Source organism: Juglans microcarpa x Juglans regia, chromosome 1D (genome assembly GCF_004785595.1).
Source record: "Juglans microcarpa x Juglans regia isolate MS1-56 chromosome 1D, Jm3101_v1.0, whole genome shotgun sequence".
Lineage (NCBI taxonomy): Eukaryota > Viridiplantae > Streptophyta > Magnoliopsida > Fagales > Juglandaceae > Juglans > Juglans microcarpa x Juglans regia.
This window is the reverse complement of record NC_054594.1, coordinates 26,634,837-26,649,966: the sequence shown is the minus strand read 5'-3', so window position 1 is coordinate 26,649,966 and position 15,130 is coordinate 26,634,837. Positions and strand designations below refer to the sequence as shown.

Here is a 15,130-nt window from a genome sequence, read left to right as displayed (position 1 = left end):
GAGAGAGAGATCTGATGAGAGAGAGAGTCGAGTAGAGAGAGACTTGACGAGAGAGAGACGATGAGAGAGATAGAGAGAGTTGAGATATCTTATGAGAGAGAGAGAGGCCGAAAGAGAGAGCTGATAAAAGAGAGAGTCGAGATAAGAGAGAGATGAGAGAGAGAGGCTGTAGAAAGATGTTGAGAGAGATAGGAAGAGAAGAAGCTGAAGAGAGAGGGGTAGAAGGTCGCATTTTGAAAAAAAAAAGAAGTAAAAATGTAGAAGCATCTACATAATGTGTTTATTGTGTGCATCACTACAGTAGATGCTATATAACATTGCTCTTTATTATAATATTGAGATAATGATTAATGATTAAGAGGTGTAGGTCTTGACCGCAGCTCCACCCTATTTTTTAACCTCTCGTGACATAAGGCGTCCAGCTGGCAGCTATTAGCTCGTTTGCAAGAACAAGTGATGCCATTCAGAAAGTTCAATAACATGACCAAATGGAAGGATGCACCTGGACCTACCTAGTAAGTTTTTTCTTCCGTACATATTTTTATACGAGAATTTTTTATATATAAAAATTTTATACCCCACGCTTCCACTCAATTAATAAATAATTTATTATTTTTATTTTAATTGTTAAATATATATGTATTTAAATAAAATAATAAATTATAATATTAATTAAATAGATTTGTGTGATGAAAGTTTTCTTATAATATTTCTTATTGAAAAAATCTTATTGCAAGTAAATTTGTGCACCAATTTGTGCATCAATATTAATATGTAATACATATATTTAACGAAACGATATGAATTAAAGATAAAAATAATTTTCATGATATAGGAAATTTTCTTTTTCTCTCAAAAATTTTTTTTCTATTTTTTTTTAAATAAAAAAAATTATCGGTACACGATATGGTATACGAACTCACTTGTATCTCCTTTCTTATTATATAGATAGATAGTTAATTTTGAGTAATATTTCTTTTAAATTTATTTGACAGTGAATATATTTCATTTTATCTTATTTTATTATTATATTTTTTTAAATTTTTAAATAAAATATAATAAATAATTTAATTTTTTTAAATTTTTAAATAATAATAATATTAAAAAATAATATTTTATTTAATTTTTAACCTCCATATCAATTATCACCTCTCCCTTACTGTTCAAATTCTAAACGGACAGCCGACAGCGGGAAAGTTAGAGTGTGTTTGAATATTGAATTGAGTTGAGTTGAGTTGAGTTGAGATGATAAAATATTGTTAAAATATTATTTTTTAATATTATTATTATTTTAAAATTTAAAAAAGTTGAATTATTTATTATATTTTGTATTAATATTTAAAAAAATTATAATGATAAGTTAAGATGAGTTGAAGTGAATTGAGCTTCCAAACAAAATTTAGAAACAACACGTCACTCCCCCCCGTATATATCCCATCTGGACTATTATTATTATTTTTATTTTTAAATCAGCACATGGAAATAATTTCGTGGAGTATTCCAGAAACATGGAGAGATCATGGGCCCTGTCGATCGGATAAACATTGTTATCTTTCTTCTAATCATTGTACCTTAACTCTGCTTTTGTATCTTTGTTTGATTCGTCTTAAGTATAATCCCCACCTGTTGAGGCGGCCATTCTACGCATTTCTTATGGGGTTGATAAATGAACCATCCATTGGAGTTAACTTGACTCTCTCTGCATATTCTTGGAATTATGCTAATTTTAAATTTGTTTATAAATATATTACGATAACGTGAGATTCGTTATATTTAAAAATATAAATAAAAATATAATATTTTAACTTATTGAGATATAAATTTCATCATAAATTCATGTGATCAGTCTTAAAATTATAATCCCTTTTATCTCTGTAGTACTTCTCTATTTATAACAGTCTTTTTGTTTGATCGGGACCGCCCTCGTCGAGCTTCCGTCATTCTTTTAACTAATCTCAACCAACAATGATAGGCCAAATTGGAGAGAGAGAGAGAGAGAGAGAGAGTTTTATTTTATTCTATTTTATTTGGGTTTGGTGTAATTATAGTTATAAAAAAAAAAAAAGCAATGATTTAGATTCAGCCCTATCACTCCACCCACCAAATTGAAATGGGGCCTCTAGATCGAGTTTGGCATAACTGAAACTCTGTCGTTTAACTGGGTTTCTTATAGTTTCCAATTTTTTTTTTCTTTTTATTATAATTGTTTTATTATAATAAAAGCAAGTACTCACACGTGGATCTGTACTGCATTCATTGTGGTTAGGTTAACCAAAATAAATGTAGTTGATAGTGTTGACCATTGGATTTTATTAACCTTGATTGTTTTTTTCCCTTAACTAAGCTTGATTAGTTTTGATATATCATATAATATTCATTTTTGATAAGTAGTTTTTATATAATATTCATATTGACCCATTTATACTATTATATCGTAGGGGTATGCGGAAGCTTTTCTTTTCTTTTCTTTTTTTCTTTTTTTTTCTAAAAAAAATCATAGGAGAGAAAGCTTTTACCTCCAATGCTATTTTTTTTAAGAAAATTATTACAGGCATAAAAAGATTTCATAAAAATAAACTTACAAATTAACATAATTTATCACGGTACGTTAAATTTACTTTATAATAAAAATAATTTTTTTGTCTTGTTTGGTTTTCAAAATATTTGAAACTATCTAATCTCATATAATTTTATTTCATTTCAACATCCAAACACCATTTAAATACAAATATTTTTCAAATTTAAATTTTTCATCTAATCATGATATAACATTAAAACTTTCACAAACTTCTAAACAAAATATAAAAAATAATTTAATTTTTTCAAATTCTAAAATAAAAATAATATTATAAAATAATATTCTAATTTATTTTCTCTCATTTCCTAAATCTCCATAAAAATCTTAACTCAAAATATTTAACTATTATTCATAAATTATCTCAATACTATTTACAAATTTTTTTATATCATCTCATACGAGTGCATTCAAAATTATCACTCTTCTTTATAATTTACACTGTCAACTTACACTCGACCACTAAGATCAATGAAAAACAGGACACATGACACTGTCTTGATAATTAGATCGCGATCGATGGTATGCATTATCACATATCAAAATATGATAGTTCCCCCCCCGGGCGTAATTATATCAACAAAAAGTTTCCTTCCAAGTTGTATGATTTCTCAGTGTTATATATATATATATATATGTAAAAATAAATAAAAACCTAAATATGAATAAAAAAATAAAGTTAACAACTATACTTGATTGTTAAAGTGATGTCAATATATCTTAAAAAGAAATGATAGTTACAGTTGTGAGTGTGCAAGTACCGTACAATCATTTTAAAAAAAATGAATAAATACGAAATCTACATAAAAAAATTTTTAATAATAGACTTTACTATTTTTTAAAGTGATTGTGTAGCATTTGTGTATTCTACAATTACATGTAACATTATTTTACCTTAAATCAATCATTAATTGAATTTTTTTTTTAATTTTTTATAAACAATAAAATAAAATCACTTCTAGCAGTATGAAAACAAAATCGATTTAAAAAAAAGCACAAAGTTATGGGCCATGCCACGTCTAAAGTAGCCACCGCCCCTTCACCCACCGAAGGGGGTGGTTGGGGCCACGAGATGGAAAGAAACAAAATATATATGTATTAGAGGATTGGTATTAGTTTCATCAAAGTTATCTCTAAAATTTAATAAAAAGTACATAATTTCTATAAATTTAAAATTTTTCTAGCCATAACTTCACATTGAATTAACTATTGAATTCATCAAAATAATAATATAATATTATTTTTTAATAAAAATATTTTTTATTTTTTTTTCATATTTTATAATTACATTAATTATATGTTAATTAATAATTTAATTTGATTCTTACATTATTATTATAAGACGGTTAGAGATTAAACCTGAATAAAAAAGACTTTTAGAGATTAAAATTGAATAAAAAATAGATTTGATGAGTGAATAGTAACCCTTCAAATTTGAAGAAACCTATCCATTTACTGTAACTCAAAGTTTCACACTTATATCTTTAACTAATCAATGCAATCCTATTTTGATGAAATTTATCAAATTTTACATTTGGCTAGACTTTTAATAAAGCCAATACCAATCCTCTTAAACTAGCATTAGTGCTTGAGATTTTCTCCGAATTTTTCGGGATTAATTGCTTTGAAATTAAATTATATAAAATTTTCCACATAATTACTTGTTGGATGATCTTAGGCCCACAGAAATGAAACCCAACCTGGCTCTGCCACTGGTGATGGGCCTATCTGCGTTTTTTACACCGAATAGAAATCCTGGCTGTTACATGAACATTGTTGGCCCAATGGTCACGGGTGGAGTCCGATATGTAACCGACTCCAAGTCTCAAAGCCCGAATTTCGTCACTTTGTCGGGTGAGCGGGTCAAGAAAATCCTTCACGCGGATCCCTTCCCCCCCGGTAAGAGCCTCCCTACCTTTTCCGTCATCTCTGTGTCTCTCTATCTATGATCTATATGTATGTGTATAATGCTGGGTGTGTCCTCTTCTTTCGAAAGCTGAACTTTTTTGAAAATCATCGATTCAATTCCTTGGTTGTGATATATGCTATGTTTCGTGGAACGATTCATACGGTTAAGATTTCAAATTGCGCTAAACCTCAGTTTTGGAAATGAATTTTTTGATTGAATAACAAATTCTTGACAAGAAAATACTTGAAGAGAGAGTAGTCAGTGTTTGATATTGGGAAAAAATGACAACTTAGAACAGTTGAATTTGGAAGAAGTGCTGATTTATGTTTAAGAGGTTCTGTATTAGGAAAGGTAAATGAAAGAAGTAGATTAATTACATGTATTGGACATGAGTTGGCAGCACTGAGGGCTGTTCCAGAGTTGTGCAGATTAGCTGATAGATAAGGGACACCATTTTCAGATTTGATCCAGCTCTTGAACTATTATTTGAGACTTTATCAGAATTTGTTGTTTGAACTCTTGCCAACATACCAACATCTCCATAAGGCTCACCAACTGCATATGGTCACCACTCACCCCACATGCTAGCATATTTTGCATCTACCATCAACCACCACGATTCCACGGAGAGGGAACCATTTAACCAACAATGCTTTATTGATAAACGTAATTTTTTGACCCACAAACTGCTTGGAGAAGCTTGGGTGCAAACCTTTGCCGGCTAGACTAGGTGAAACTTGAATTCATTCCTATGAGAAATCCATCTAAAGCATCTCAAGACGCTAACCTACACCACCATGGAGGAAAAATAGAGGCTAGATAAGTAGGAAAGTTGGACAGACTCAGAGAGTACTTGTAATTAAAGTATGCCTCCTGCCTGCGGATAAAAATTTCCACTTTTGCCCAAATGCCATCCAGATGGATTTCTCCTTAAACAGAACCCCCCATGGAAGACCCAGATACTTCATTGATAGATATGATACCCTACAACAAAAATAAATGTCAAACTACCAATGTTGTCTACCGATCCAGCTGGTACCAACTCTTTCTTACCTAAATTGATTTTCAGTCCAGAAACAGGTTTAAAGCGAAGGTATAAACTACACAAATGATGGATATGATCCTGGGTAGCCTCACAAAAATCAGCATTCACTGGCAAACACAAGATGTGGGGATAGAGGATTCCTTTGTTGCAAGTCTAGTGAGGTTTTAAAGAACCTGAGAGAGTGCCATTTCTCAAAATTGAATAATGCATAGCAGAAATACGGTGTGCTATCCACTCACACCATCTCTCCTCAAAGCCACATCTCCTAAGTACAAGAAAAGGGCATAGCCCCAATTCACATAGTCATACGGCTTCTCCAAATCCAGTTGCAGACCACACCTGGAATCCCTGATCTGACTCAGCTATCGAGGCACTTGCTAGCTATAAGCATTGAGTCTAGAAGTTGTCACCCCTTGATGAAACCATTTTCGAATAAAATTATGATTTAGAATTGGGACCTTAAAATCGGAACAGAATTAAACTTGATAATTGTGAGGGGCATTAACACTAAAATTGGAAGTTTGACACAACTTCAGTTGTGGTTACACCAAACCAGAGGTTGGCTCAAAAAAAATATTTTAGTTTTTTTTATAGGTAATATGATGAAAAAACATATTTTAGTTTTTCTCTCTTTTAGTTTTAAATTTCATGTTGGCTCATAATCATTCTTATATCATTTGTGACATGCTTACATTTGTTGCAGTTTGCTGGAAGTGCTCTATTTGCTACCATCAAAGATTACAACTACAGATATCAAGATGGCCTATGAACTAAATGAGCAAAAAAGTGAGAATTATACCATGCATAATTGCTTTTGAAGGGGCATGCATCTAAAAGTCTATCTTCAGTTTCCCAGCTGGTGTTCACTACCTAACATTTCGCTTATTCTTAAGATTCTTGGAAATTGATTTACCTTGTAGACAAGTTGACCTATCTTAATTGTCTGTGCGGTGGGGATAGCTTCTTAGAGGATTGACGTGAAGAGTTTCGAAGCCAGCATGAGATTTACTAATTAATTTCCCTCTAAATGCTATATATTAGAAATTATATGTATATGGTTATTTTAGCAGTTTTTTTTATTTAGAATTTCTATTTTATCAGTTCTTTGGTTGTGAGTCTTGTTTGGTTAGTAGGAAGTATTTCATGTTTTCATTAAAACTTTGGGTCTACACAAGCAAGTCTTGTAGCCTTGTAAGTAATCAGAGAGCAGCACCGTTTTAACTAAATTAGCTGTATGGCTATATGATATAATTTCATAAATAATACATTAGATTGGTTCTGATAACTATAATGATAATGTTGGTAATTATGAATTTGTAGTGGTTTGTGCTCTTTTTCCTGCCCTTTGCTTGTTTGATGTTTGCTTTTGTAAATTCCCTGTGTACTTGAGTTTGTTGTTTGCGCTTATAGTGTATTTGGTTTTACTTATGAAGAGGGAAAAAAGATGCATTCTATTGATTAGAGCTTTTTGTAGTAGAATGTCGAATACAATAAAATACATCAAGTTTTTTATGGGTTTAGGCGATGGATTTTAATAGGGTCAAATTTTTGTTTTGATTCTAAGGTTTATTGTTTTCTGAGCAGAATCTAATATATAGGAAAAAGCATGAGCCCCATCATAAAACGAGAGCATACAATGTCCACATTAAGTCACGTTGCGTAAGCATACATGTAAGCCCACCTTTTATAATACATACATACATACATGTGTGAGTATGTGTTTTTTTTTTCTTTCTTTTAAACAATGAGATGCCATGAAATTTCTCTTTTGTGACACTCTTTAGGAGGCTTTGGTAGGACTCCAGGTTTTCTAATGCTTTGTCCTTTTTTTGTTTATGGTTGAATTTTGAATCACAGCTAGATCTCTATCAGACTTCTTTCAGGCCCTGTCCTTCATTAAAATTCATATTCGATAAGCCCTAATCTACCAATTGAAATAAAACATCACATACATAAATCAAATTACTGTTCAAAGCTTTCAGCGGATCTGTTTCTTTGCTTTTCCTCCATAATTGTTTCAACCAGCAAACCAAACCATAAAAGCCTAAAATCTATGCATTGATCTAACCTTTATTTATTGTAGCAAGTGTTTATGTATCTAAGGGTCATTTAGCATTGACATCTTTTTTTTTGTCGAAGTGTTTCTATTGCATAAAAAAAGTAATACTTGTAATCGTCTTAGTTTGTGGGAGATTATTTCATTTCTAGTTGTATACAATGTTATAGGACTGATTAAAAATTTATAGGGCAAGTTACTAAATTCTTTTGGGTGCATTTAGAATTCAGCATTTTTCACAATGCTTACCAGGTAAGCTATACCATACTTAACTAGAGATTAGATGCATGCATGATTCTAGAAGTCGCATTGCAGTTTCGCTCTTGGTCTGTATGTGGTACACTAAAACTGAAAAAGGTTATACCAACTTTTGAAATGGTTAAAAAAAGATTTAGATTTTTGAAAGGTCTAGGTAGGTGCACATGGCTTATTCAATCTCAATTCATAGTAAAGGAGCTGCCTAAAAATAATTGGCTATACGCTTGAAGTGTAAATAAATTATCTATCTAACTTTAGTATATATGTAGAGTTGAGTGCATGCTAGGTAAGGTAACTTAAATGAAAAGAATAATAAGTTGATGAATTACTATAATCCAGTGCAGCCATTGAGAGGGATTAATTGCTATTTTATTATATGAGAAAATTAGTATAGGGTTACGCCTCTCTGACTCTATCCGTATATAATGAAATTATATTTCTTAAAAACAGATGAATCCCTACACTTTCACCTCATTAAAATGGTCAATGGTTTAAAAGAAACCTTTGTTTTAGAAAATAGTATTTTCCTTAGTTTTCTGTCTAAATCCCTAATGGAGCCTTAACAAAGATATTAATGTGGCATGCCACCGAGGCATTGATTAACAAATGCCTAATGTGGCCTGCACCGAGATATTAATTAACACGTGACATGCCACCACTTGTGAAAACAAGGTAAAACAATGACAACAAAATTAGAATAAAAATGAGAAAGCAAAATTTTAAAAATGCAATCTGTTGAGGGAAGGACTTATGCCTCGTTTGGGGAATGAGATGAGATGAGAAATCTGTGAATAGTAGTAAAATGGCTTGTGAATAGTAGTGAAATAATTTGAGTTAAGATGTTTTATTGGGTTTTGGAAAATGGGAGAGAAAAAGTTGAATAAAAATATTATGAAGTTAAAATATTGTTAGAATATAATTTTTTAACATTATTTTTGTTTCAGAATTTGAAAAAGTTGAATTGTTTTTTGTATTTTGTTTGGAAGTTTGGAAAAGTTATAATGATTAGGTAATGATTAGATGAAAAAGTTGAAAATTTGAAATTGAAAAGTCTTTATGTTTAAGTGATGTTTGGGAAGGAGATGAGATGAGATGAGTTCCCAAACAAGCCCTTAGTGGGTGGGGCAAGGAAACTCTTCTCCTATCTTGCACCTAGGCCACAGGCAGGGGGAGGAACCCCCCCCCCCCCCCCCCCCCCCCCCCCCCCCCCCCCCCCCCCAAAAAAAAAAAAAAAAAAAATAAAGAAAGAACGCGCACACACACCGAGAGGGTGGGCATAGGGATATCTCTCCTACCATTTGTGGTGGATCCCTTTGCATGTTCGAAAAGGGCGGTTCAACAATCGTCATAGTGAAAATTTGTGGCAAACGATTACGATTTGCTTAATGTGAGACATTTGGAGAGAAATAAATGGCCAAAGTTTCAAAGATATAGAAATGGTAGTGGAGGATCTTAAGGCTTCTTTTTTTTTAAAAAAAAAAAAATCTCCTTACCACCAGATGTCTACACATTTATGTTTTCTCAACTTTAGCTTCCAGTATTGTCTTGCTCGTCTTACCTTTTCTCTAGGCGTTTGTCTTGTATACTCCTTGTGTACTTAGTATCACCCTTCATGCTCATTAATAAATTATAACTTACTCTTGTTACTTTAAAAACTTTTTAATACGGCAATACATGGGGTGGATGGTGCTTTAATGAGATGAATGGGAACTATGAGATTGGGCTATGGAAGAACATCCACTAGAGGTGGATGGTGGTTTCAAGATAAAGTTTTGGTATGATGTATGTTGCAAAGATCAGCCCCTCAAAGAAGTTTTCTCGGATCTATTTAACCTTGCTAGGGCCAAGAAAGCATCGATGCCAAGCAATTTACAGTTGTCCAATGGCTCTCCTCAATGGGAAATGGTGTTTACATGTGTGATTTAGGATTGGGAGGTGGATTACTTTACCTTTTTATGCTCAGCCGTATGCTTTCATATAGAGAAGTTAGAGGGGCACATGGTATGGGGTTATGGAAGCATATTAGAAAAGGGTGGGAGGTCTTTCATCAACATACTAGGTTCCAGTTGGGTACAGGCTCAAGGATTAGATTTTGGAAGGATGTTTGGTGTGGCAACGGTGCTCTCCAAGATTTGTTTCCTTTACTTTTCCTGATAGCAAGTGCCAAAGATGTCACAGTGGCGGAGGTTATGGGAATCTCAGAAGGGGGTATTCACTGGAATATCAACTTTAGCCGGGTGGCACAGGATTGAGAGATAGAGAGTTTTGCAGATTTCTATAGTCTCTTGTATTCGTGTTGTCCAAGTATTCAGCATGAAGATGGCCTGTGGTGGAGTCCTGCAGGGAGAGGGGTTTTCACTGTTAGGTCCTTTTATAAGGTCCTCACACAAACACCGGAGATACAGTTTCCCTGGAGAAGGATCTGGCGACACAAGGCGCCTCCTAAAGCGTCTTTCTTTATGTGGACAACATCACTAGGCAAGATTCTTACTACAGATAATCTGAGAAAGAGGAGGATAATCATTGCAGACTGGTGTTGTTTGTGTAAAAGAGGAGGTGAGTCGGTGAACCATTTACTGGTACATTGTGATGTAGCCAGGACTCTCTGGAATGAGGTGTTTAAAAGGATGGAACTAGCATGGGTTATGCCGGAATATGTAGTGGATATATTGGTGTGTTGGACCTCTTTCCGAGGTGTTTATCAGATCAAAGTGATTTAGAAGATGATCCCTATCTGTATTATGTGGTGCTTGTGGCAGGAGAGAAATGAGAGGATGTTTGAAGACAAAGAGAGATCTATGGAGGAGCTAAAAGTTTTCTTTTTCAGAACGCTTTGTACTTGGGCTATTGCTGTGGACTTTAATGGCATGGACCTTCATGATTTCTTAGTTTCTAATGTGCCTACGTAGATAGGACATACTTACTTTGTAATTGGCAGTTGTTGCCCATTCTTGGATTAATAATACTTATTTTACTTATCAAAAAAAAAAAAAAAAAGAGATAGGGCGGTGTAGATAAGTTGTGCTGGAGCATATCCATCGAGGGGTATTTGAAATTTTCATTTTATAATGCATTATAAAATTCTTACCATTTGGAGGAGCAAGGCTCCCTCAAGAACAACTTCTTTGTCTGGACAGCTGTGCTGGAGAAGATTCTTACCCTGTATGGATTGAACAAGAGATATTTCATTTTACCTATCAAAAAAAGGAAGAGATCTATTTTGTTGGTAGAATGGTGCTGTATGGGCAAGCGGGATGGGGAATTTGTGGTCATCTCTCACTTTACTGTGAGGTATCCAACTCCTTGTGGCAGACAGTGCTTAGCCTATATGGATTCCCATGATTGATGCCTGGACGCGAGATGGATCTATTAGCATGTTGGAAAGGGCGGTTTGAGGGTCATCGCAGTGAGATCTTATGGAAAATTCTCCCAATTTGCTGACTGTGGAAGAACTCAAGGCTTTGTTTTATAATTCACTTATCCATTGGATGACAGCCTTCCTATGCTTTCCTAGCTTTAGCTTTTTAGTACTTTTTTTTAATCTCCTTTCCTTCTCTCATTAGGTGTATTCCTGAGTCATCCAGGATTTGCATTGGAGCATTTCCAAGCGAGGGCTGTTTACTTCTTTGGTTGTCATACATCTAGAGCGACTGGGAATAATATTTCTGTGAATTCTACCTGTATATATTATATATATATATATATTTTTTTTTCTAATAACTGTACCTATGCATAAGAGTTATTGTATCCCAAGCACAAGAACAACTTTATAGTTGTTTATATTCAACTGAAACAATGACCCTCCTTTATTATTACTTGACTGCAGAGAAGGATATAGCAAAACTAGCCTGTTATGCTTCTTCTAATTATACGTTATTCTCAAATGATAGCGAAAACACAACCTAAATGATGACACGCTCTTATGGAACTACGCCATGGTATTGGGGCAGTCAAACACTGCAATACTTAACTTCTCAAATACTTACCAAAAGAAATATTTAAATTCGAAAAATAATTTCCGTAGTTTCTCTCTCTCCCCTTTGTATGCAAAGTGAAATAGTGCTTTCATCAACCTGCAAAGTGTAGGGCCGTTGGCATTTTTGTCCTGAGAAGTTTGATAAATGGCTATATTTATATTCACATGGCTACTTGCTTATGTTTTTAGCATTGGTGCATTTTGAATCTATGTTCTAGCATTCTCCTTTGTACTTTTTCTCCTGTCTCTGCTCATCCTTCTAAGAACTTTGTGTATCAACTGCGATAATCATCCTAAATTTCTCGTGTCTTGAGGCATTACCTTGGATGAAATGGTTGTCTCTGATACTCTTCGATTTTCATGTGTTATCCTTGAATTTATATGTGAACTGAATTTGGTGGTATAAGTCAAGGAGCATGCATTCTTAGTATATTTTGACTGCTTTATAACATGTGCTGAAGTTCAATTCTAAGAATAGTCTTTGGTTTTTTAAAATAATTTCTTGGTAGTTTTGTGAGAAAGACACCAGAAGTGAGGATTTAAAGAATCTGATTGGCATGTATGCTTTTGTTGATTGAAAAGATATATTTTTCTCCCATCAATTTATCTAATGGCCTTTCTAAGAAGATTTTGTTGGTTTATTCATGCAAAATGTCAGAACTAGTTGCATACAGAATTACTCTCACTTACTGGTGTGTGTTTTATTATTATTCATGTCCTTTTGTGATATGAGTTAGTATTTCACTTGAAACCTTGAGAAATTTGCTTCAACCGTGCAGAGATTGGGTTGGGTCTGATTGGTTTTGGCATTACTTTCTCATTTCTTGGAGTCATTCTATTCTTCGACAGAGGTTTGCTTGCTCTTGGGAATGTAAGGCTTATTTACAACTTGAACCTTTTGACTTGTTTGTTTTTTAAGGGCATGACTTTGTATCCCTTTTATGATTCTCTAATCAGATATTTTGCTTGACTGGAGTAGCCCTTTTGCTTGGTTGGCACTCAACGTGGAATCTCTTCACAAACAGAGCAAACTACAAGGTATCATGAAGAAAAATATTGTTCTAAATCTTTAGAAAGCCTCCCTCTGATTTCTAAGATGTAGGAGGATTTACATGTGTGAACATAATTTGATGATGTGTTCGAACAAAAGGTCGGGGATAAAACTGAAACCTCAGCCATTATGGATTCTGACTGCATTAGGTTGGCAGATGGAGTTGGTTCTGTTCTTCCAATATAAACTCTCCTTGACAGCTAACCCCTTTGTGTTAAAGCTAAACAGTTCACTGATATTAGCAGTGTCTAACATACAGCATCTCATTTCCACTGACTGACTTCGATGACAGACCTGGTGCTTGGGCTCTCAAAAACAAATAATGCATTTTTTTTGTATGTGAGAGCAAAGGAAAACTCTCAAGTTATATTGGCATCTGAATTTAAGGCTCAGTGGGGCTTGCTTGTGACTAACTATTTGAAATGCTACCAAACTGGCCTGGTATGTCATACGTGTAATTGTACATTGGCTTAACAGCCCACCTGCTCTTATCTTTGTAATTTCATCGAACTTCTCTGAAGCCTTTTTCTCTTTAAACCGCACTAAGATGGCAAGCATTTGTAGGTTACAATGTTTATGGGACAACCTTTGATGTTGTTAGTCTTGTTGATCGTTACCATAATTCTTTGATGGTGGGGTTGAGCAAGAATCTCCATTTCTTGTTACCTTTGCCTAACCATTTAATTTTCAGGTAAATTGTGACGTTGCCAAAAATGCTGATATGGATTCTTTTGCTGGATATTTTCTTCTTTTACCGGAATTGAACAGTTGTAACAACTTGTAGAGTTTAGTGGAGTATAGCATTTGAGTTTTTTACACTTATTTCTTCATTTTTGGGCTGAAGAGCAAAAGTGCTGCCTGTTTGAATTTTTTCATGTTCCAATAAATCATCCAACTAGGAGGTAGATGATGTTATTAACTCTCTTTTCTTATGCAGGGTTCAGCATCTTTTCTTTTAGGACTCTTTTTCCTTTTTGTTCGGTGGCCAATAGTTGGTATAATCTTTGAAATATATGGTTGTATTGTCCTATTTGGGTTAGTTTCTGGTCTCATCCCCAAGTTCCAAAATAGATTATTTACCTGTGCCGCTTCTAATTATTCTTTTTCATTGATGCACATGTAGCGGTTTTTGGCCATCTGTCAAGGTGTTCCTGTATCAGATTCCAGTTTTAGGATGGATTATACAGTATCCTTTTCTGGTAAGTTTTGTATATGCCGTTTCAACATCCAGGATACTCTTTGAAACCTCTAGACTCTCAGATCATCGTCATCATCATTTTGGCATTTCATTTCTTTTGAAACAGTTTGTTATGGAAAGAGTATCTTTGAAAATGATGTAGTTGTTTCTAGCATCCAGAAAATTTGCATGACATTATTAAAAGTACAGCTTAGTGTCCTGATATCTCTCAATCATATCGAGAAGAGAATGTTACTTTATATTGACTCAATACTGTAGACTTGCCATATTAGATTCATTTGCCAGGATGGACTGAGTACTTAATCTTTCTTCCAATGACTGGCAGCTTCTTGATCGCCTGTTTAGGGGCTCTGGTTGAACACCCTGTTGGTTACTGATGTCTGCTGTTGAAGTATTCCAGTTTCTGGTTACCTGATGCCATCTTTATCCAAAGAATGATTATTTGACAGCTTACTGGGTGAACATCAATCGAAGAATCCTTCCTCAGATTAGTGTAAAAGGTAAAACTACTGGATGGGATGTGAACAACCATTTGGAGAGCAGCCACTTACCATTTTCTTTATTTTCTATTTTTTGATTTAACTGTATCTGCGAAAGAGAATGGTCTATAGGTCGAGTGGTTCAGTCATTTTGCCAACTGTTGTGTTCATGTCCTCAACAGCCCAAAATTTAAGGTTTGAGGAATGATGAGCCAAAAATCCTTTGATAAAAATTCTAAAAGTACTTGAATGTGAGCTACTGAAGCAAATCCCTTGCGTAGTGTGTAAAGCTCGAACTTGAAATCTTGTAATGTGGACTGCACAGAGTGATAAAATATAGCTACTTCTCTATATTTCTGCTCAGTGCTTAGCTAGATAAATATCTAGGCTTGCTGTAGCTCTTGCTGGTTGCTTAAAGTGAAATAGTTTGGTGGCCCCTAAGCTACTAGACCCGGATTGCCTGACAACTCGTGTAGGGATTGCGGGGATCTTTATCCGAGCTGACTGGAAATCTAAGCAAGAGTTTTGAGAAGATTAGAGTCATTGGGTCAATGGAAGATCTGATGACTTGAGAGAAAATGAA

At 34.0% G+C, this 15,130-nt stretch overlaps 1 protein-coding gene across 2 annotated transcripts; it reads left to right on the top strand.

Moving 5' to 3' along the window:
• Positions 1–4,319: 4,319 nt before the first annotated feature.
• On the top strand, positions 4,320–14,816 carry LOC121239086 (vesicle transport protein GOT1). 2 transcript variants are annotated; one of them, XM_041136219.1, is made up of 7 exons: positions 4,320–4,474; positions 6,233–6,351; positions 12,601–12,690; positions 12,777–12,857; positions 13,808–13,905; positions 13,994–14,069; positions 14,394–14,816. In XM_041136219.1, exons 2-7 carry the CDS (start codon positions 6,304–6,306, stop codon positions 14,424–14,426), a joined length of 426 nt encoding a protein of 141 aa, XP_040992153.1. In that variant the 5' UTR covers positions 4,320–4,474; positions 6,233–6,303; the 3' UTR covers positions 14,427–14,816. The 2 variants fall into 2 exon arrangements, with proteins under 2 accessions (XP_040992153.1, XP_040992160.1); XM_041136226.1 differs by having other exon boundaries at positions 4,321–4,474; positions 6,233–6,315; positions 12,599–12,690.
• The last annotated feature ends 314 nt before the right edge of the window (positions 14,817–15,130 follow it).

Excerpts from the sequence above, each read along its gene's own strand:
- LOC121239086 (XM_041136219.1), top strand. The coding sequence starts at position 6,304 with ATGAGCAAAAAAGTGAGAATTATACCATGCATAATTGCTTTTGAAGGG. Across the intron at positions 6,352-12,600 it reads GCATAATTGCTTTTGAAGGG|ATTGGGTTGGGTCTGATTGG; the intron begins GCATGCATCTAA and ends AACCGTGCAGAG. Across the intron at positions 13,906-13,993 it reads GGTTGTATTGTCCTATTTGG|CGGTTTTTGGCCATCTGTCA; the intron begins GTTAGTTTCTGG and ends ATGCACATGTAG.